Below are 24,218 nucleotides of genomic sequence, written 5' to 3'. Positions count from 1 at the left end.
CCCCTCCACCACCAAACCTGACACCATGGGGTCGGGAAAATTCAGCCCACAAAATCACAGTTAATGTCCGAACAATTGCCACTTGAGCAAATTACTGAATGACTGCTGCTCCTAGCTTGACTTGACACTGTTGGAGAGAAGAGGAGAAAAACTGGGCTAGTAATGCTGGGATGTATGGAAAATGAATTCCTTTGTATTAAGATCTAAGAGATGTACCACTTTCTGTTTTCAGATTTATCTAACAGAACAAAGATGAACAAAGCTTCTCTGAGGTATTCTGCTATTTTTCCATTCAACTTTGAGGAGCCTCTGTCTTCGGTGGCCAAGACCACCAACCTCACTGAGGTAACTCCAGCTAAGAAAATAACCTTCTACAAGAGTGGAGACCCTCAGCTTACTGGAGTGAAAATGACCGTAAACAAACGGGCCTTCAAGACCTTTGATGCCCTCTTAGATGACCTCAGCCAGAAGATTTCACTTCCATTTGCCGTGCGGACAGTAACAACCCCTCATGGAGTTCACGGCATCAACAGTTTGGAGCAGCTGGAAGATGGAGGCTCGTATATCTGTTCTCATAAAAAGCATGTTAAGCCAATCTCAGCTGGGAAAGTTACATGGCAGGGACAGAAACCGATAAGTCCCCGTCGACATTCCACACGGAGGGAAAGGCAGGAAGACAGTCATGCACATCATACTCAAATGGCACATAAAAATATAATACTCATTAAAAATGGGAATGTTGGTATTCATTACTCAATTGTTCTCCACAAGAGAAATACATACAGTTTCAGAGGTTTTCTGGGTGAAATCTCTGAGCTCATGCAGTATAGTGTGAGAAAAATTTACACAATGGATGGAACAAATGTAAGTATTTACTTGGTTCTGGCCAATTTTACAATTTACAGTTGCAAAATAAATTCTAAGTATGCACTTATGATTAAACAGAAATTTGGGGGATAAGGTGAAAGTAGTTCTGGTGACAAAGGTATCTGGTACATTAGTCAGCAATCATGACTTTGGGATCTGCATTCCTCCCAGTCTTGTACGCTGATAATAGCTTTTCAAAGCAATAATGAATCAGTCAGCTGGAAAAGAGCAAACTGAATGTTTCTTAGCCAAAGCAGGTAGTGATATTTGTTTGGAACCATAAATTAATTTTCAATGTGGAGTCTTCTCTTTCCAGAATTTCAATTTGTCATCTCTTACATCGACCATTTTATTATATTGGTTCTTGTGCTTCTCCATTCACGTGACCATTTCAGCTGTTTTGTTCTGGCACTGTAATCTCAGTTTCTTTTTTTGTCTGATTTTGCTGATTCTGTTGTCAATTTCAATGTTTCTTTTGACCTGTTCAGTTAATTTCTCATTGCCAAACTTCCTTTCTTCAAGCTCTTATTCTCACGATTCAATTCTTCACTGGTCTTGTTCTTATTTTCATGTTGCTTTTTCATGGAGTCGAGCTTATTCTCCATTGTCTTATTGAGTTCTTGGGCGAGGTTCTCCGACCCCCCGCCGGGTCGGAGAATCGCCGGGGGCTGGCGTGAATCCCGCCCCCACCGGTTGCCGAATTCTCCGGCACCGGATATTCGGCGGGGGCAGGAATCGCGCCGCGCCGGTTGGCGGGCCCCCCTCCCCGCGATTCTCCGGTCCGGATGGGCCGAAGTCCCGCTGCTAGAATGCCTGTCCCGCCGGCATGAATTAAACCACCTCTCTTACCGGCGGGACAAGGCGGCACGGGTGGGCTCCGGGATCCTGGGGGGGGGGGCGCGGGGCGATCTGGCCCCGGGGGGTGCCCCCACGGTGGCCTGGCCCGTGATCGGGGCCCACCGATCCGCGGGCGGGCCTGTGCCGTGGGGGCACTCTTTTCCTTCCGCCTTCGCCACGGTCTTCACCATGGCGGAGGCGGAAGAGACTCCCTCCACGGCGCATGCGTGGGGATGCCGTGAGCGGCCGCTAACGCTCCCGCGCATGTGCCACCCGGCAATGTCATTTCCGCGCCAGCTGGCGGGGCACCAAAGGTCTTTTCCGCCAGCTGGCGGGGCGGAAATCAGTCCGGCTCGGGCCTAGCCCCTGAAGGTTAGGGCTCGGCCCCCCAAGATGCGGAGGATTCCGCACCTTTGGGGCGGCGCGATGCCGGACTGATTAGCGCCGTTTTTGGCGCCGGTCGGTGGACATCGTGCCGATACCGGAGAATTTCGCCCCTTGTTCTTAACTTAATTTTGTAAATTTTTGCTTCCAAATTTGCGGTCAGCCATTTCATGGTGTTGTTTTAATGTCCTCTCTGGAGCTTTAATTTTTTTTTGCTGATTCCTCTTCATGTTCAATAGTTCCTTTTGAAGTCTTTAATTTCTGTGTTTCTTCCGAGGTGAATCCATCAGGTTCTGACTGGACATATACATTTCACAAATGGAACCTTCATTTCTACTTGTTTTAACTTCAGCTAAACCCTTTTCAGCTTCAGTGTTGTTCAGGTCTGTCTCCGACAAAGGTCTCTGCAATTCCCTCGTTGCCCTTTATTTGGTCATCTCAGACGTAATTCTCCGGAAAAATTTCTCAGTGTAGTAGCGAGTGGGAATTGCAACAAGCTTCCCAGTGCTCGGCCCAGCAAGGCTGGCAACAAAATTAAATATCAATTGGTTCACTTAATGAGGCCTCACGAGCTTCTCGCTACAAATAACGGCTCGCCAGCTGATTTTCCGCCAACGTGTTCGCCAGCCCCCCACTAACAAGATCGAACAGTACTTAAGCTGCACTTGCACGGCCAACCCCAGCCAGCTCACAACAATGTCGCCCAGGAGACCGAGTAGTATGACCAAGGGGACTGGCCAGCAGTGCAGGACGAAGGTCAACGAACTACGCGGGGCAGCACAAGTGAGTAGATACCAACGCCCCCTTTCTCCAAGGGAGGCATCCACCCCCCAACTCCCCATACGACCCCTAGCCCTCCCGCCGCCACACAACCACCCAACCCCGCCTTCACCCTCTCTCCCACCACAGTGAACCATGCATGCGGCTAACCATGCCGCCTCAGTATCCCGGCAGCAAAAGCTCTCTGGGAGAGGGCCCACATAAGAAAGAAGGTGCCAGACATAAGAATCCTCACCTCCTTCGTGGAGCGGGCCCTGGAGGTGACTGGTGTGGCCGAGGGCAGATCGGTCACCCACGTGGAGGCTGGCGGATGCCGCAGAGCTGAGGAACCACCGGGCTCCACTTGGAGGACCTTTGAAACGTGAGTTGTTAGTGCCTTACTGACTGACCCACCCCTCCCACTGACCACATGTCCATTCTCCTGCAGGTCCTCCAGCCAACAGTGCCGGCCCATCCTAGGTGGCCCCCTCTCCTGACTCCGAGGAGAACAGCCAGGTGGAGTGCTCCGAGGATGCCACCGTAGTCGCGGCACAGTTGTCATCTCCACCCCTCCACCAGCGCAGACCCACCTCGGTGGGATATGTTAGTAGACAGGCTTCTGGGGCACAATCTGGTGAGCACCACACTGCTGATGATGTACATCAGGTGGAGGCAGAAACCCCCAGGCAAGCCAGAAGTCGGATGGCTGGTGCATCCTAGGATCCAGCTGGGTCCCAGCCTGATGTTGAGCCTGTGGAAGTGGAGCTGATGAAGGCGATAGGGAGCAGCCAGGACATACAGAGGGAGATGTCAGCGTCACTCCAACAGATCCATAGCCGCTAGGAGGAGTCCCAGAGTCTATGGGTGCAGGAGGTGGCGCGGGCTATGAGTGGCACCGAGGCCAACATTGCTAGGATGGCGACTGCAGTGGAGAGCCTGGTGCATGGCGTCGGCACCATGAGTGAAGGTGTCCAAGGCGATGCACAGTCGGTGACGGCCATGGCTGGGGGTCTCGGCAAAATGACCGCCTTGCTGGGGGATGTCACCCAGTATCAGGCTGACCTTGATGAGGTTCTGCGGGACATGTCCCGCTCTCAAATGGGCATGGGCGAGGCACTGGAGAGCATGTCCCAGTCACTGAGGAGCATCGCCGAAGGTGTGGAACCGATGGTGCAGACCATGGAGAGTCACCAGGGCTGGCAGAGCCAAATTATGCAGGGGCAGCCAGGGCTCAAATCAGCCGCCCCTCTATCTGAAAGGCATCTATCGGGAAGAGTGGCAACCCGGACCCGTCCCATGGAGTGGTGATGGTGGCACCAGCTCCCCAAAGTTCTACCCCTCTGATGAGGCCACATCTCGAGGTCGGCACACAGGACAGGGCGGCACAGCTGTGCATGTGCTGCCGCCAAGTGAGCCGGGGCCCTCTGCCCCGGAGCCCACAGAGGACGCCTGCCAGGGGTATCGAAGGCCACGGGACGAGATAGGCAGCTGGCAGCCTCCACCTCAGATATGCATCTTGGGGAAACACCTAGATGTAATGGTAGAACTAGGAGGGCCAGGATCATTGAGGAAAACTGAAGGCACTGGAGTAGGTAGGGGGGGTGGGTAGGTAGGGGATGTGGATGGGTAGGGTGAGTTGGGGGGTGGGGGTGTCGCACCACCAGAAGTGGGGTATTATACAGCACATTAAACTCCTTTAAATGCAGTACCTCTTTAAATGCATTTCTTCTTTAAATGGATTACCTCTTTAAGACTGTTAACTTTTTAAAAACTATCGGCAGCTGTCGGTTCTCTCTATGTGCTTTTCCCGCACTTTTGAGGTTTTGGAAAAAACCTGCTGCTCTTTTCTTCCAAGCCTCCAAAACTTCTCCTTTTTACTTCTAGCAATCCTTTTAAAAATTCATTTACGGGATGTCTTTCAGAAGCTGTGGTGGGTCGCCTTTTTGAGCCGCTGCAGTCCCTGAGGTGTAGGTAGGGAGGGAGTTCCAATTTTTCTCCAGTGACAGTGAAGGAACGGCGATATATTTCCAAGGTGGTGAGTGGCTTGGAGGGGAACCTCCCCGTGGTGGGATTCCCAGATAGCTGCCGCTTTTCTCCATCTAGACGGTAGTGGTTGTGGGTTTGGAAGGTGCTGTCCAAGGAACCTTGGTGAGTTACTGCAGTGCATCTTGTAGATGGTACACACGGCTGCCACTGTTCGGCAGTGGTGGAGGGATTGAATGGTTTGTGGAAGGGGGAGCAATCGAGCGGGCTGCTTTGTCTTGGATGGTGTCTTGAGTGTTGTTGGAGCTGCACGCATCCTGGCAAGTGGAGAATATTCCATTACACTCCTGGCTTGTACCCTGTAGATGGTGGACAGGCTTTGGGGGGTCAGGAGGTGAGTTACTCACCACAGGATTCCTAGCCTTTGACCTGCCCTGGTGGCCCCAGTATTAATATGGCTAGTCCAGTTCAGTTTCTGATCAATGGTAACCCCCTGGATGTTGATTGTGGGGGATTCAATTATGGTAATGCCATTGAATGTCAAGGGGCGATGGTTAGATCCTCCTTGTAGGAGATGGTCATTGCCTTGGCACTTTTGTGGTGCAAATATAACTTGCCACCGTCAGCCCAAGCCTGGATATTATCCCGGTCTTGTTACATTTGGACATGGACTGCTTCATTATGTGAGGAGGTGTTAATGGCGCTGAACATTGTGCAGTCATCTGCAAACATCTCACTTCTGACCTTATGATGGAAGGGAGGTCATTGATGAAGCAGCTGAAGACGGTTGGGCCGAGGACACTACCCTGAGGAACTCCTGCAGTGACGTCTTGGAACTGAGATGATTGACCTCCAACCATCACAATTGTCTTCCTTTGTGCTAGGTAAGACTCCAACCAGCGGAGAGTTTCCCCCCTGATTCCCATTGACTCCAGTTTAGCTCGGGCTCCTTAATGCCATACTCGGTGACCTGAGCAGAACCCAAACTGAGTGTCCGTGAGAAGATTATTGCTGAGTAAGTGCCGCTTGATAGCACTGTTGATGACTCTTTCAATCACTTTGCTGATGATGGAGAGTTGACTGATAGGGCGGTCATTGGCTGGGTTGGATTTGTCCTATTTCTTGTTCAACTTTCTCTGAAGCTTTCTTTTCCTTTGGCTGAATGGAGAGTCCATTTTCTTTCTGCTTTTTTAAAGTCAATTTCAGAGGAAGATCCCACGTACTCGAGATCCAAGGGGCCATTTTTTAAACTCTCTAACTTATTTTCTTTTAAACCAGTTGAGGTCCTCTCTACTTCTTAAAACTTTAAAACTTTGCTGTCTGCAGTCCCTCAGTGCAGGGACCGTTACCACAAAACTCCTCCAAGTTCCCGACACATACATTTTACAAAGATATGTGCCTACGTGGTTATAAATATAATCGTGTCGTGAGTGCATCTAAGAGTGTGTGTGTGTTGTGTACAGCATGTGCATATGACGTAACTATTTACATGGGGCGATGTCGGGTGCGTCATGCTAACGAGGTTGTACCAGAACAAAACATGAATGCGAAAAAAAACTTTGAATAGTGGTCCGGTCAAACGATATCTGGAACGATAAACAACAACAGGTTATAATACAGTAGTGTTTAACTTTTTAAACGTATGAACAGTATTATAAGTCCAGTCTAATGGGTGTGCGACGAATTCGGGTTGACCGTTAGGGTGGCACTCCACTCATCGGCCGGATTGATGGCGTTGACCCTGTTTACATTGATGACGGAAACCCGGAAGGCATCCTGGTCATCTGCATCATTTAGCTGGAAGTCTTGATGCGTGGGCTGGACGGTCCTGACATGTCTGCGAGATTGTAGGATCCATGGGTTGAGCCGCACGACAGCAGGCAGCATAATGGCCCATCTTGCCACATCGGAGGCACTGTCGGTTTTTAGCAGGACATTGCCCTTTTAAGTGTACAGCTCCACAGTTGCCGCACGTCATGACGTCACGGCATTCGTTGCGCCACTGCGCATGCGCAGTGCGATCTTGCATTGGGCGCGCCTGCGCGGTGCGTCCCTCAATGTTGCCGTTGGTTTTGGCGCGCACAAGCGCGGGAGACCGCGAAAAGCGCGGGAAGGGGCCGCTCTCGTCGGGGCCGCGGGTCGGGAGATAATCGATGGCCTGGATGCATTCGGCATCGTGGGCGGCCTGGCTTGCCGATTCGACGGCTGGGGACCCCCTCCGTGCCAACTCGGACGCCTGAAATCGGGCAAAACGGCTGGTTGCATTCTCGTGGAGGACACAGGTTTCCACTGCAGACGCTAAGGTGAGGCTTTTGATTTTAAGAAGCTGCTGGCGTAGGCCACTGGAGGCAACGCCAAAAACAATCTGGTCCCTGATCATGGACTCTGAGGTGTTGCCGTAACCGCAGGACTGCACTAGAATTCGGAGGTGCGTCAGAAAGGGTTGAAAAAGCTCCTCCTTACCTTGCAGGCGTTGCTGAAAGAGGTATCTTTCAAAACTTTCATTCACTTCAACATTAAAGTGCTGGTCTAGCTTGAGGATGACTGTGTCGTACTTGGATTGGTTTTCGCCTTCTTCGAATACCAGTGAGTTGAAGACATCGATGGCGTGCTGACCTGCGTAGGAGAGGAGCATCGCAATCTTTGTTTCGTCCGAGGCACTCTGTTTCTCGTTGGCTCGGATGTACAGGTCGAATCGCTGCTTGAAGAGCTTCCAATTGGTACCAAGGTTCCCCGCGACTTGCAACGGCTGCGGTTTATTGGTGAGGTCCATGTCCAGAATGGCAGGTTAGTCGGCAGGTATCGATCCACTCCTGTACCATGTGGTGTTGGGCGTTCTGACACACAGATGAGCCAACACAGTTGCATTTGGTACAACGCTGTTTTATTCAAACTTACTATCTACAGTTTTGTCTTGATACTCTGCACGTGGGGACTCCCTGTCTGTGATGTTAAAACAGGTCTTGTCTTTGTCCTTGTCCCCAAATCTACTACCCACCAGGTGTCGTGTTTGTCCTTTTATACTGTCCCTGACTTTGTCTGTGATTGGTTGTGGTGTTGTGTGTTCTGATTTGTCTGTTGGTGTGTCTACCATGATGTGTGTGTTTGAATATTATGACACCCATAACCCAGTAACCCCACCCAACACTAAGGGCAACTTTGGACACTAAGGGCAATTTAGCATGGCCAATCCACCGAACCTGCACATCTTTGGACTGTGGGAGGAAACCGGAGCATCCGGAGGAAACCCACGCACACACGTGGATAATGTGCAGATTCCGCACAGACAGTGACCCAAGCCGGGAATTGAACGTGGGACCCTGTCCATCAACGAGAGCAGGGGGGGAACAAAGGGAGGGAAGCAACCTCCTTACACACAAAGTCTTGCACTTGGTAGTATCAAAACTGGTTACGTCCTGGTAGCTTATGTTTCCCCCGCCACTCCTCAAAACTAGCAAGCTTACCACCCACAACAAATCACCAAACCAGTCTAACCCCTCCTCCAAGTTCCGAAGGACGAATACAAAACTCCTGGCACAAAACGATGGTTTCCACAAATTGAGGCCAGCACCGACATAACACCCAGTTTAAAGTGCCGTCTAAACTGTCCCCATATTTTCAAGGTAGCTACCACCACCTGATTGGCAGTCCATTTCATCAGAGAAAACAGAAGGGGAGCCGTGACCAATGCTCTCAAATTGGGGCCGTTACAGTCGTTCCTCTCCATCCGTCCCTACATGGAGTCCGTCCTATACCATCCCCGCACCTTTTCAACGTTCGCTGCCCAATAGTAGTATAACATGTTGGGCAATGCTAGGCCCCCTGGCTGCCTGCCCCTTTGTAAAAAAAAAACCTATGGACCCGTGGAGTCCTACCCAACCAAGTAAAAGACGATAAGATCTTATTGACTCCCGCAAAGAAATATTTTGAAATGAAAACTGGAAGGCATTGAAACAAAACTAGGAACCTTGGGAGGATATTTATTTTGACTGACTGCACTCTCCCTGCCAAAATCAACAGGAGGTTATCTCATCTCGTTAGGTCCTCTTTCATCACTTTAAGGTCCCCAAAATTTAACGTCTGTAGCAAGGCCCAGTCATGGGCCACCTGGACTCCCAGATAACGAAAACTGGACCTGGCCAAGCGAAAAGGCAACTTCTCCAGGTTGGCTCCCCTCCCTGGGAGATTCACTGGAAAGCATTCGCTTTTACCCAGATTCAATTTGTACCCAGAAAAGGAGCCAAACCTCTCAAGCAACTTCATTATCTCCTCTGCACAGGAGAGAGGGTCTACCACATACAGCAACATATAATGACATCCAATGCTCCTTCTCCCCCCTCTCTATCCCCCTCAACTTCATGGATGACCTCAATGCTACAGCCAGACGCTCAATTGCCAAGGCAAACAATATTGGGGACAGTTGACACACCTGTCTCGTGTCTCTCCTCAGTTGGAAGTATTTTGAATTTAAAGCGTTTGTGTGGACATCGCAGGGTGGTCCCTATACAAGAGCCAGAACCAAATCTAAGCACAAAGCCAACTGACCCCAAAACTCGAACAAATAGCCCTACTCCACCCGGTAAAACACCTTCTCCACATCTAATGAAATAACAAACCCCGCCTGCTCCTCTGATATGATCCCAGGGAGAAAGTGTTCCATATGCCTAGCTACGATCTTCGCCAACAGCTTTTCATCCACATTCAATAATGAAATGGGGCAGTACGACTCCACACTATGTTGGGTCCCAATCCTTCTTTAGTATCAGGGCAATAGTCACCTGCGCCAACGAGACCCTGAGCCATAGAAACCCCAAACATCCCAAGTAGCACTGGGGCCAGTAACCTAGCAAACTTTTTATAAAATTCAACCGGAAACCTGTCCGGTCCCGGCGCCGTCCCCGACTATATCAAAGTCATACCCTTCATTACCTCCAAAGTTAGAGGAGCCTCCAATTCTGCCCTTTTCTCCTGTTCCATCACCGGAATATCCAAAAACTCAAACATTGAGGACCCATTCTTTGGGGGCTCCGATTCATAAAGGGTGCGATAAAATGCTTCAAACACCTCATTAACCTGGGCCAGGGCAGAGACCAGCTCATCCCTCACATCACTGACCTGCGGAATCTTCCGAGAGGCAACTTGTCGCCTCAATTGGTGCGCTAACAAGCGACTAGCCTCTTCCCCATGCTCGTAAAAAGCACCCCTTGAACGTTGCAACAAGCACACTGACGTATTCGTTGAGAGCAGTTTAAACTTCATCTGTAACTTTTTCTACTGGCTAGTAATTCCGGTGTCTGATTGATCAAGTATTGAATGCCCACCTTCAAGCTGGCAACCGCCAACCTCTGCCTCCCCCCCACCCCCCACCCCCCCCCCCCCCCCATTTCATTCTTCTCCTTGTGCATCTTGAAAGAAATAATCCCCCCTCTAAACAACAACGCCTCCCACAACGTGGAAGGGGAAACCTGCTCACTCCTATGAAATCTCAAATACTCCTTAATGGCAGAGGAGATCCTCGTGCAGTAGTTCTTATCCACTAACAGCGATGCATCAAACCTCTACAGGGGCCGCTGACTAGGGTCTGACCCAATCATCACATCCACATAATGTGGAGCATGATTAGAAATGACTATCACCGAGCATCCCAACTCCACTACCCCTAGCAGGAAGGATCTACTTACCACAATCCTGGAATAGACCTGGTGAACCTGAAAAAGGAATGAATGAAAAATCCTTCTCCCTAGCATGTAGAAATATCCAAGGGTCAGCTCCCCCGATCTGCTCCATGAAGGTCAACAGTGACTTTGCAATTCCAGAAGTCCTCTATGCCTTAGGCCTCGACTAATCCAACCGGGGATCTAATATGTAATTAAAGTCCCCGCCCATGATTAGCTGGTGCGAATTCAAATCCGGAGTCAATGACAACAGCCTATTTATAAAAGTTGGGTTGTCCCACTTTGGGACATACACGTAGACCAGTACCACCAGTGTACCCGCTAACAACACACTAGCCACTACGTACCTCCCATTCGGATCCGCCAAAATCTTCCCCGCCATAAAGTTTACCCTTTAATTAATCTCCCCGGACCCTACTATCAAACCCCGAATTAAACACCTGTCCCACCTCGCCCTTCCATAACCTTATCTGACCTCTAACCTGCAAACAGCACCACATCAGCTTCCAAAGTCTTATGGTGTGTAAACACTCTGGATCTCTTTACTGGGCCACTTAACTGCTTTATGATGTGTTGGGTGCTCTGGATCCGTGGAACACATACAGGCCACCAACACTTAAAATAGTACAACACTATTTTATTAAGTTGGAAACTGCTGAACATACTTTCACTGTGGGTTAACACGATGTTAGATTAAACTAAAGACCTATGCCTGTCCGAACCAGTCTATGCACTTAGCACATGGTGAAGACCTGTGCTGTAAGCTGTAAGCTCTGTCCTTGTAGGAGGCTGTATTCCGAATGAGCGGGAACTCTGATGCCCTCTGTCTATATAGTGAGTGTGCTCTAACTGGTGATTGGCTGCGGTGTGGTGTGTGTCGATTGGTCTTGCTGTTGTCCATCAGTGTGTGTGTCTGCACCATGATATACTGGTGTATATTATGACATCCCCCTTTTATAAAAGAATGTATGTGTGTGGCAATAAATAATGTATGGTGAGAATGTTCCTAACTACGTGTGGGGTGCGAAGACATATTTACAGGACTACGTACATGGGAAGGTGCCTGGTGCAGAGAAGCAGTATGCAACAAGGATAATGAGATCAACACTATATAGAAACCAGGGAAATGATCAAACAAAGCAACAAAACAATTCAGAGAGTCTATAAGTCTGCAAAGTTCATAAATTAAGTCTCTGAAGTGGGCGACGAATTCTGGTTGATCGCCTCAAGGGTGGACGAGAGCCGCCGGTTCAGGAGCGGGCTGGACTGCATCAGAGTCAGGGGGATGCAGAGTGACAGTGAGCTCTGCATAGTCCGTGGCAGGGTCAGCAGGATGGCGAGGCGACAGTGGAGGATCACGTGGCGAGCGTGGAACGAGACGAAGGGCGCGTCGATCGTGGCACAGAATAGAGCCATCCGGTAGACGAACCAGGAACGAGCGGGGAGCAACCTGCTGAAGGACCACAACGGTTGCAGACCAGCCACCATTCGGAAGATGGACGCGGACGTTGTCATCTGGAGCCAGAGCACGGGAGATCAGCTGCACGGGAGTCATGAGCCGCCTTGTGCTGTGCACGAGACAGCTGCATCCGGCGAAGGACCGGAACATGGTCGAGGTCTGGGACATGGATGGACAGCACCGTCGTCCTCAGGGTGCGACCCATGAGTAACTGGGCTGGCAACAGGCCAGTGGACAGCGGGGCGGAGCGATAAGCCAGCAAGGCAAGGTAGAAATCGGACCCAGCATCGGCAGCCTTGCATAGCAGCCGTTTGACTATATGTACTCCCTTCTCCGCTTTGCCGTTGGATTGGGGGTACAGGGGACTGGATGTCACATGGGCAAAATTGTACCACCTGGCAAAGTTGGACCATTCCTGGCTGGCGAAGCAGGGGCCATTGTCCGACATAACCATGAGCGTGATGCCGTGTCGAGCAAAGGTTTCTTTACATGCACGAATGACTGCAAATGAGGTTATGTCGTGCAACCGTATCACCTCCGGGTAATTCGAAAAGTAGTCCACGATCGGGACATAGTCTCTACCCAGCGCATGGAACAGGTCGATGCCCACCTTGGTCCATGGTGACGTGACCAACCCATGGGGTTGCAGGGTCTGACGTGGTTGGGCCGGCTGGAAGCGCTGACAAGTGGGGCAGTTGAGCACTGTGATGGCTATGTCCTCATTAATGCCGGGCCAGTACACTGCCTCTCTGGCCCGTCGGCGGCACTTTTCCACGCCAAGGTGGCCCTCGTGTAGTTGTTCCAGGACAAGCTGGCGCATGCTATGCGGGATGGCAATGCGGTCCAGTTTTAGAAGAATCCCGTCTACTACCGCCAGATCTTCTCTGACATTATAGAACTGAGGGCATTGGCCCTTGAGCCACCCGTCCGTTAGGTGGCGCATGACACGCTGTAGCAAGGGGTCAGCCGCCGTCTCGCGGCGAATTTGGACGAGGCGCTCATCCGAGACAGGTAGATTGGAGGCTGTGAATGCCATATGGACGTCAACCTGGCAGACAAATCCCGCTGGGTCACATGGAGTGTTGACTGCCCTGGAGAAAGCATCAGCAATGATGAAGTCTTTGCCTGAGGTGTATACCAGCTGGAAGTCATTTTGTCGGAGCTTGAGAAGAATACGCTGGAGGCGAGGCGTCATGTCGTTCAAGTCTTTCTGTATTATATTGACCAGCGGGCGATGGTCGTTCTCGACGGTGATTTGAGGAAGTCCGTAGACATAATCGTGAAACTTAACCACATCGGTCAGAAGGCCCAGGCACTCCTTTTCTATCTGCGCATAGCACTGCTCCGTGGGGGTCATCGCATGTGACGCATATGCAATGGGGCCCATGATGAGGCCTCATCACGTTGAAGGAGCACTGCCCCAATGCCGGATTGACTGGCATCGGTCAAAACTTTGGTCTCCTTTGCTGGATCAAAGAAAACTAAGACCGGGGCCGTGGTCAGTTTTGTTTTGAGTTCTCTCCATTCGCGCTCGTGGGCAGGGAGCTATTGGAAGTCTGTTGTCTTCCTGATCAGGTTCCTGAGAGCCGTGGTATGAGAGGCGAGGTTAGGGATAAATTTCCCTAAAAAATTGACCATGCCCAGAAATCGGAGGACCGCCTTCTTGTCCTCTGGTGTTTTCATAGCTGTGATGGCAGCTACCTTGTCCGCATCCAGCTGCATACCCAATTGGGAGATGTGGTCCACGAGGAACTTGAGTTCCATCTGACCAAAAGAGCCTTTGGCCCTGTTGAGGCGGAGGCCATGCTCATGTATACGTCTGAATACGCGCTGGAGGCAACTAACATGCTCCTGCGGGGTGGTGGACCAAATGATGATGCGAACACCTTCAATGCCTTCCATCATTTGTTCCATAATCCTATGGAACACTTCTGATGCAGAGATGATCCCAAACGGCATTCTGTTGTAACAATATCTTCCAAAGGGGGGTGTTAATGCCAGAGTTTCCTGCTGGATTTATCGAGCTGGATTTGCCAGAATCCTTTTCAGGCGTCAAGTTTGGTAAAGAGCTTGGCGCGAGACATCTCACATGTGAGCTCTTCGAGCTTGGGAATTGGCTAGTGCTCTCTCATAATATTGCGATTTAGATCCTTGGGATGAATGCAAATTCTCAATTCGCCGGAAGGCTTTTTTACACATACCATGGAACTTACCCAGTCGGTCGGTTCCGTGACTTTGGAAATCACTCCTTGGTTCTGGAGGTCCTGCAGTTGCTGCTTGAGGCGGTCCTTAAGGGGTGCTGGGACCCTGCGAGGTGCGTGCACCACAGGCGTGGCATTCGGTTTTAATAAAATCCTGTAGGTGTACGGGAGCGTGCCCATGCCGTTGAAGATGTCGTGGTACTGGTTGATAATGGCGTCGAGTTGCGCCCTGAAGTCAGTGTCCTGAAAGGCAGACGCGTCAGCAGGAGAGAGAGAGTGAACTCTCTGAACTAGGTTCAACAGCTTGCATGCCTGCGCGCCAAGCAGGGAGGCTTTCGAGGAGCCCACGATTTCAAAGGGAAGGATGGCTTTGCGTGACCTGTGCGTCACTTCAAGTTGCAAGGAGCCGCTGGCATCAATGGCATTGCCATTATAATCTAATAGCTGGCAGGCTGATGGGAGGATGGCTGGTTTGACACGAAGGCTTTGGAGGTCAGATTGGCGGAGGCACCAGTGTCCAGGCAGAATCGTATTTGGGATCGGTTGACTGTCAGGGTGGCACACCACTCATCGTCTGGATCGATGCTGTATACCGATAGAGGCTGGATTCTTTGCTTCGGGGACATCCTGTTTTTTGTAACGGCACCGACTCAAAAAGGCGCCTTCGGGTCCTCGGTCTCAGTATCGGGTAGCAGGTCCGCATCGGACTCGGTGACCGTGGGTTGAATGGCCCGGAAATTCCTGCGAAGCTGGCTGGAGCGATGTGAGTTGGCAGGCTGAGCTGCACTGCATAAGGCAGCATAGTGTCCAAGTTTGCCACATCTCAGGCATCGTCGGGATTTGGCAGGACATTGCCGCTTTAAGTGGGCGGACCCACAGTTGCCACACATTGTAGCGTCAGTACATTCGCTGCACCACCGCGCATGCGCGGTGCAGTCGTGCGTGGTGCGCACCTGCACAGTACGTTCGTCGGCGTCCCCTCGTTCGGTGCGCACAAGCGTGGGAGTCGGCGAAAAGCACGCGAAATGGCCGCCCTCATCCAGGCTGAGGCCCTGGAGTTGCTCGATTGCTTGGACCCGTTCTGCCTCGTGGGGTCCTTGCCGCACTGTTTCAGCCGCTTGGATGTGGGAATACCGACTAGTGGCGTGTTCGTGTAGCACGCAGGTCTCGATGGTGGTCGCTAGGGTGAGCTGCTTTACCTTGAGGAGCTGCTGGCGTAGGGGGTCCGACTGAACACCGAAAACGATCTGGTCGCGTATCAAGGAGTCGGAGGTGGGCCCGTAATTACAGGACTGCGCAAGGATGCGAAGGTGGGTGAGAAAGGACTGGAAAGGTTCATCCTTACCCTGCAAACGCTGTTGGAATACATAGCGCTCGAAACTTTCATTCACCTCTATGCTGCAGTGAGTGTCAAACTTGGGGAGGACCGTCTTGAATTTTGATTTATCTTCACCATCAGTAAAGGTGAGAGAATTGAAAATGTGGATGGCATGTTCCCCGGCCGTGGATAGGAAGAGAGCGATCTTCCTGGTGTCTGAGGCAGCTTCCCGGTCTGTGGCTTCAAGATAGAGCTGGAAGCGTTGTTTGAATATCTTCCAGTTGGCCCCTAGGTTACCAGTGATGCGGAGCGGCGGCGGCGGGCGGACGCTGTCCATTTTGCAGGATGACTGTATGCTGGTGGAAGGCAGGTCACTTGCAGGTAGGTCTAAGAAGTTCTAATATCCCTCAACTCCTGGTATCATGATGTGTTGGGTGTTCTGGATCCGTGGAACACATACAGGCCACCAACACTTAAAATAGTACAACACTATTTTATTAAGTTAGAAACTGTTGATCATACTTTCACTGTGGGCTAACACAATGTTAGATTAAACTAAAGACCTATGCCTGTCTAACCAGTCTATGCACTCAGCACATGGTGAAGATCTGTGCTGTAAGCTGTAAGCTCTGTCCTTCTGAGAGGCTGCATCCCGAATGAGTGGGAACTCTGATGCCCCCTGTCTTTATAGTGAGTGTTAACTGGTGATTGGCTGCGGTGTTGTGTGTGTTGATTGGTCCCGCTGTGTGTCCATCAGTGTGCACCATGATATACTGGTGTATATTATGACATTTTACATTCCATGCGACCAGCTAGATTGGGGGTTGTCTACCCCCCTTAGCACAATCAGCCATTTCTGCTTCATGAGGCAGTCCAGCCACCCTCCGAAAAGGGCCGACATCAGGCCCTCCTAAGATGGTTGCCAGATCCCCCAAAACAACCAGACAAAGAAAAGTCCCCAGCCACCGTAAAAAAACGAATCCTCCCTCCCCCACTAACATCACATCCAAACAACCAAGTAACGACAACCAGGCCCCAAATACCTTCCCTCACCAAACCCCAACCATTCAAAACCCTAACCCCACTTCTTCACTTCAATTGACTGACTAATCTCGTTAGCGGGGTAGCTCTGGCCCTTTGCAACCTCAAAATTCCAGAACACCAAATCACCCCCTGCCTATAACCAACTTTATTAATTTCAAAAGAGAACATTAACAGTAAACAACATCCGCCCCAACAACCCCCACAGTATCAATTCCAAATATGAAGTTACATCTACACCTCTTCAACCATTTGTAAGAAAAGACAGACAAATCAAAACCCAAACAGTCCCCACCCAACTCCAAACAAACATCCCGCAACCCGGACAAAGTACAATTATTTCGACCCCAGTCCATTTCTTTGGATGAACGCCTCCTCGTCCTCTGGAGTTTCAATTAGTGGTTCTTATTCTCATAAGTCACCCAAAGACATGCACGGTAAACCACGCCAAACCAAACTTTATTTTGGTACATTGCTGCCTTGGCTTTGTTAACAGTTGCATGCATCCTGGTCGACTCCGCTCCAACATCTTGGTATATCCTCATCTCGTGGTCGTCCCATCTGCTCTATCAATGCTCCTTTTCCCACCGTAACATTCTCTCTTTATCTTGGTAGTTGTGGAATCGCACAATAAGCCCCAGCACGAGGCCTCTGCCTCAATGATTTGTGGGCATGTTTCAGCTCGGGGGGAGGGGGTCCCATTTCCCCCTCCCCCATCATCTTCCAGTGTATATAAACTTGGTCGGTTTTGGGCCCTCTGGCAATCCGGCCACCCTCAGATTCTGCCTTCTCGAACCATTTGCAAGTTTGTCCACCTTAGCCCTCAGGCTCTTCTTGTCAGCCATTTCCACCTCCAGAGAGGACACCTGGTCGCTCTGCCTCGACAGAGCAACCCCAACCTCCTGCAGCTCTGCATCCTCCTGCTTCACCACCTCGTCCAGCTTAGCCAGAGCCCCTCGGATTGAGGAAATCGCCACCTCGATCGCCTTTTCATGGTCACCTGAGACCCCTCGACGCAACTGCACAGGTAGAATTTCGGCAGTTAACGGTTGGCCCCTGGCACCGTACTCACTTTCACCATTTTATTTGCTACCAAGGCACTCGAAGCCTCCACTTTTGAAGCTTCTTTTGTTGCCTGGTTTGGTACTGATTGTGCATCCCCTTGTGGAACACTTACATCATTAAGTTAAAAAAAATTTGGGGTCCAATTTCCATTGCTGGCCAAGTGAAAAGAGCCTAAACCGCAATCTTTGCCTGGAGCTCCCACTCGTGCAACTCTTCTGTTACATTCCACACCAGAAATCCAATCTTATCACTTTCACTCTATCAAAAGGGAGCAGGGCACGATTTCAAAATTTGCAGCATTGTGAACTGTGAAGAGAACAGTGATGGATGTCAAGAAAAGGTAGACGGGTTGGCGGAATAAGTCAAATTTAATGTCGAAACCTGTGAACATTTCAGGAGGGAGAATGAGAAGATGCAATATTGAATAAAAAACATCATTCTAAAGGTCATGCAGGAGCAGAGAGATCCAGGGATATATGTGCACAATCGGTTAAGGTGACAGGGAAGGTTGAGAAAGTGGCTGATAAGTTATATAAGTCCCAATCCCAGCCCCGGGTCACTGTCCGTGTGGAGTTTGCACATTCTCCCCGTGTCTGTGTGGGTCTCACCCCCACAACCCAAAGATGTGCAGGATAGGTGAATTGGCTACACTAAATTGCCCCTTAATTGGAAAAGAATAGTGTGCTCTAAATTTATTTTTAAAAAGTTATATAAATCCAGTGATCCTGGCATTTCTAAATAGAGACAAAAGGCGTGATTTATCGGCCGCGACCTGCCAGAATCGTGACGGGACGTCAGTAGATCCCAGGAGACGCCTCTCCCGGGATTCCTGACGGTCGTTCCGCCTCGCGAGATACAACAAGATCTTGTGAGACGTCGTGATTTTGGTCCCGCCCACAATGGGCAGGATCCAAATTTGCATAGCTAAAAGAGTTTAGAAACTCACTCAGCTATGCTGCTGCCAGCTCAAACGGTCACCTGTCATCTATTGGTGTCTCCAAGGAGATGCCAGCCAGGCGCGGTTCAGCACCGGTGCACTTAAATGGAGACCAGATGGAACGGCACCAGTGGGGGGAGTCTGGTCACCCAGATGATTGGAGGCCCCCGGATGTTTGGTCTCTTGGCAGGCTGGCACCCTGGCACTACTGAAGTCATCCGGGCACCTTGGTACTGCCACCCTGGAAGTGACACCCAGGTGCCAAATTGTCCGGGGCACTGCCAGGGTGCCAGGTCAGCAGTGCCAAGGTACCAAACTGGTATTTTGCCCAAGCCATGGATTGGGCATGAGATCGGGGCGTCATTTAAAAATGCCGTCCCGACCTCTTCCTCCACTGAGATTATGAGGTTAAGTGCGGCCTCAGCGGATCATTCCTCGCCAGGGCTGGAAAAAAAGAGTGCTAGTGGATAGCAGGGTTGTTCCCGGTGTTTTTAGAGCCGGATACAACCCCTCAATTCCCATCAAGAATCAACTTTTTATTAGTTATAACGCTTCCATAGAATACACCAAAATGAGTATGTTGATCTTTTATAAGCACTTGTTGGACCTCAACTGGGATTTTGTGTACAATTCTGGGTTCCGCACTTTAGAATTAGAGAGGGTGCAGGAAAGATTTACAAGAATGGTTCCAGAGATGAGGGGCTTCAGTTATGAGAGTGGATTGGGAAAGGTGAGGTTGTTCTCCGTATAGAAGAGAAGGTTGAGAGGAGATTTGATTGAGGTATTTAAAATCATTAGAGGTCAAGACAGAGTAGATAGGGAGACACTGTTCTCATTGGTTGTGGAGTTGAGACCGAGAGGACACCGATTTAAAGTGAATGGCAAAAGAACCAATGGCAATAGAAGGAAAATCTTGGCAACGCATTGAGAATCTGGAACACACTGCCAGAGAGTGTAGTGGAGGCAAGCTCAGTCGTGACTTTCAAATCAGTATTGAATAATAATCAGAAGGGAAATGAAGTTGCAGAACTAGCAGGAAAGATGGAGGATTGAGTGGGGCTACTTGAGTTGGTCTTGCAATGCTGGCCCAGGTACAATGGGCCAAATAACATCCCTCGGTGCCATAATCTTTCTATAAAACCATTCATAATTTTAAAAACCTCACTAAAGTTACTCTTAACCACCCGGGCTTGGGTGGACACTATACCAGCATCGCAGAGTTCTTTACATAAATATAATTTTTCTCCCATGACATTATCCTACTGAATCAATTCCAGATACTCTCTATAGGCGGGATTCACCGAAATCAGCACGATGGCCCGACGCCAAAAACGGCGCGAACCACTCCGGCGTTGGGCTGACCGGAAGGAGCGGAATTCTCCGCACTTCCGGCGGCTAAGCCGGCGGCGGAGGGGTTGGCGCCGCAGCAGCTGGCGCCAAAGGGACTGCGCGTGTTAGCGCATGTGCAGAACCGCCGGCATGGTTCCGCTCATGCGCAGACCGGCCGGCGTATTCTGGCGCATGCGCAGGAGGTTGTCTTCTCCGCGCCGGCCATGGCGGAGCCCTACAGGGGCCAGTGCGGAAGAAAGAAGTGGCCCCATGGCACAGACCGCCCGCAGATTGGCGGGCCCCGATCACGGGCCAGGCCACCGTGGGCCCCCATCCCCCCCGAGGTCTGCACCAGCCAACTTACCTGCCAGGTCCCACTGTGTGGGACCATGTCCAATCCACACCGGCGGGACTGGCCAAAAATGGGCGGCCGCTCAGGAGAATTGCAGGGGGCCCGCTGCCAACGGCCCCCGACCGGCATGGCGTGAATCCCACACCCGCCCGAAAACCGGCACCAGAGAATACGGCAGCTGGTGTCGGGGTGATGGGGCGGGATTCACGCCCCCCCCCCCCCGATAGTTCTCCGACCCGGAGGAGGGTCGGAGAATCCCGCCCTATATCTTTTGTGCATTTTCCAAGGTTGTTGGAATTATTGTCAAACTTTTGAATTGTTCCAACCCTTTCACTTTCACTTCCATCCAATGTTCTGCTTCCATGCGGGTCCAAACCGACACCTGAAGCTATACATATTGATAAATCTTAGCTAGTGCCACACAGTAGTGTTATATACGTTCAGTGCATTGAATTATTCTATTTTTATTTGTGTGTTTACATTAAGTATTGGAGTTAAATGATATGATTGTCTTGGTTGTGAGAACTATTTTTAGCAATCTAGCATTTCTCATTTTTACTTTATGTTCTTACATTTATAGAGTAATCGTTAATTGGGTTATAGAGTAAAACGTAAAATGTAATCAAATCATGGTCCAAACAATGTGATGCTATGTAGTGTGTGAGTTCACATCCTCAATCCAGAGATGTCCCAGCACCAGCTACTGGAGGAAATCTGTTTTATGGGAAAGGCCAGCAAAATTAGAATTGGCCCTGAAATTCAGGGGAGCCGGGAAAGGCAAAACTGTGATGCTATTCTACTGATAGCCCAACCAGATTTATTTCACCCCCTCAACCCCCAAGCCCTCACCACTTTAGGTTTTGCTGGAAATCGCACTCTAAAGGGACAATTGCTAATTTACCCATTTTGTTCAAAGCTAATGTCTCACAGGCCCAGCAGAAGGAAGGTCCCACTGCTTTCGCAAAAAAATTATTTTCAGAAGGAATGTGGCACCATCGATAACACACGAGAATCTCAATCGAGGCTTTATTGAGCAGACTTGTTCCCCAGCAGCTCAGTTACAGAATGCAGCTGCTGGGAGAAACCGGGTTCTTATACCCCGCCTATCTGGGTGGAGCCCAGTAGGCGGCAGATCCAATCAGGACCCAGTATCTGTCCATCAATAGCCCCTCGGCATCATGGTGTACCGTATTACCCCTAATACATACCACCACATTCACCCCTTGTTAAAAAGGAACCCGGTGGGGTGGTGGATGCTATGGTGGTAGGGGTTTACAGGGTCGGTATGGTGCCTTAACCATTTAACTATATACAACAATGCCGCTTTTACTGGGCCACTGAATTATTTACATCTTAAACCGATTTGATGAGTCGAGAGGGTGCCGTGGTCGCCCTTTCCGATCGTGGTGGTGGTGGTGCTGGTGGTGGTGGTGCTGGCTCGGGTCTGGTCGACTCTGGGAGCATCGCGCTGTCCATCCCTGTTTCCTTTCTCCTGGGCGGGCCTGGGAGGAGAACCAATCCCTCTGGGAAGGGGGTGGCTGTGGGGTGCACCGGCGGGAGTGAGGGGGTGGTGATTGGTGTTGGGGGGGTGTGGGGAGCTCCGGTGGGTGCCAGGTCCCGCAGAGAGACCGTGACCTGTCGGCCGTCTGGGTACGCCATGTAGGCGTACTGCGGGTTTGGGTGGAGGAGATGTACCTTTTCCACCAGCGGGTCTGATTTGTGCGCCCGCACATGTTTCCAGAGCAGGATGGGTCACGGGGCTGCCAGCCAGGTCGGAAGTGACGTTCCAGAGGCGGATTTGCTAGGGAAGACAAGGAGGCGCTCGTGAGGCGTTTGGTTAGTGGTGGTACACAGCAGGGACCGGATAGAGTGAAGGGCATCCGGGAGGACTTCCTGCCAGCAGGAAGTTGGGAGACTCCAAGACCGTAGGGCCAGTAGGACGGTCTTCCAGACCGTTCCGTTCTCCCTCTCTACCTGCCCGTTCCCCCGGGGGTTGTAGCTGGTCGTCCTGCTCAAGGCTATGCTCTTGCTGAGCAGGAATTGACACAGTTCGCCACTCATGAAGGAGGACCCCCTATTGCTATGGATGTATGCGGGGAAACCGAACAGGGTAAAGATGGTGCAGAGGGCTTTAATGACCGTGGCCGCGGTCATGTCGGGGCAGGGGATGGCGAAGGGGAAACGGGAGTATTCATCAACGATGTTAAGAAAGTCCATGTTGCGATCGGTGGAGGGAAGGGGGCCTTTGAAATCCAAACTGAGGCGTTCAAAGGGACGGGAAGCCTTTATCAGGTGCGCTCTACCTGGCCTGAAAAAATGCGGTTTGCATTCTGCGCAGATTTGGCAGTTCCTGGTGACTGTTCGGACCTCCTCGACGGAGTACGGGAGGTTGCGGGCCTTTATGAAGTGGTAGAAACGAGTGACCCCCGGGTGGCAGAGGTCCTCGTGGAGGGCTTGGAGACGGTACACTTGTGCGTTGGCACATGTGCCGCGAGATAGGGCATTGGACGGCTCGTTCAGCTTTCCAGGACGGTACAAGATCTCATAATTGTAGGTGGAGAGTTCGATCCTCCACTGCAGGATCTTGTCGTTTTTTATCTTGCCCCGCTGTGCATTATCGAACATGAAGGCTACCGACCGTTGGTCAGTGAGGAGAGTGAATCTCCTACCGGCCAGGTAATGCCTCCAATGTCGCACAGCTTCCACTATGGCTTGGGCCTCCTTTTCTACTGAGGAGTGGCAAATTTCTGAAGCGTGGAGGGTCCGGGAGAAAAAGGCCACGGGTCTGCCCGCTTGGTTGAGGGTGGCCGCCAGAGCTACGTCGGATGCGTCGCTCTTGACTTGGAAGGGGAGGGATTCGTCGATGGCACGCATTGTGGCCTTTGCGATATCCGCTTTGATGCGGCTGAAGACCTGGCGGGCCTCTGTCGACAGGGGAAAAGTAGTGGACTGGATTAGTGGGCGGGCCTTGTCTGCGTATTGGGGAACCCACTGGGCGTAATAAGAAAAGAAGCCCAGGCAGCGTTTCAGGACTTTGGCACAGTGGGGGAGAGGGAACTCCATGAGGGGGCGCATGCGTTCAGGGTCGGGGCTTATCACTCCATGACGTACTACGTAGCCCAAGGTGGCTAGACGGTCGGTGCTAAACACGCATTTTTCCTCGTTGTAGGTGAGGTTGAGGGCGTTAGCGGTCTGGAGGAATTTTCGGTGGTTGGCGTCGTGGTCCTGCTGGTTGTGGCCGCAAATGGTGATGTTGTCGAGGTATGGGAACGTGGCCCGCAACCCGTGCTGGTCAACCATTCGGTCCATCTCCCGTTGGAAGACTGAGACTGCGTTCGTGACGCCGAATGGAACCCTTAAAAAGTGGTATAGCCGCCCGTCTGCTTCGAAGGCAGTGTACTTGCGGTCACCGGGGCGAATGGGGAGCTGGTGGTAGGCGGACTTAAGGTCCACGGTGGAGAAGACCTTGTACTGTGCAATCCGATTGACCATGTCGGTTATGCGGGGAAGAGGGTACGCATCTAGCTGCGTGTACCTGTTGATGGTCTGACTGTAGTCTAGTACCATCCTCTGCTTCTCCCCGGTCTTAACAACTACCACCTGGGCTCTCCAGGGACTATTGCTGGCCTGGATTATGCCTTCCCTCAGCAGCCGCTGGAGTTCTGACCTGATGAAGGTCCGGTCCTGGGCGCTGTACCGTCTGCTCCTAGTGGCGACAGGTTTGCAATCCGGGGTGAGGTTCGCAAACAGGGAGGGCAGTTCAACCTTGAGGGTCGCGAGGCCGCAGATAGTCAGTGGGGGTATAGGGCCGCCAAATTTGAATGTTAAGCTCTGGAGGTTGCATTGGAAATCCAACCCCAGGAGGGTGGGAGCGCAGAGGTGGGGGGGACATACAGCCGGTAATTTTTGAACTCTCTCCCCTGCACTGTTAGGTTTGCGATGCAGAACCCTTTGATTTCAACGGAGTGGGACCCCGCCGCCAGGAAAATTTTTTGGGTGCTTGGACGAATT

General features: G+C 51.2%; 1 protein-coding gene across 1 annotated transcript in view; it reads left to right on the top strand.

The window, feature by feature from the left end:
• The first annotated feature begins 236 nt into the window (after positions 1-236).
• The window catches only part of LOC140411444 (uncharacterized), a 40,439-nt gene continuing 16,457 nt past the window's right edge, over positions 237-24,218 (top strand). The window contains exon 1 of the mRNA XM_072500548.1: positions 237-864. Within this exon, the coding sequence (XP_072356649.1) occupies positions 253-864 (612 nt within the window). The 5' untranslated portion in view covers positions 237-252. The remainder of the gene's footprint in view (positions 865-24,218) is intronic.

Source organism: Scyliorhinus torazame, chromosome 4 (assembly GCF_047496885.1).
Source record: "Scyliorhinus torazame isolate Kashiwa2021f chromosome 4, sScyTor2.1, whole genome shotgun sequence".
Taxonomy (NCBI): domain Eukaryota; kingdom Metazoa; phylum Chordata; class Chondrichthyes; order Carcharhiniformes; family Scyliorhinidae; genus Scyliorhinus; species Scyliorhinus torazame.
The sequence above is the reverse complement of the archived record's forward strand: the minus strand, read 5'-3'. Positions and strand labels throughout refer to the sequence as shown.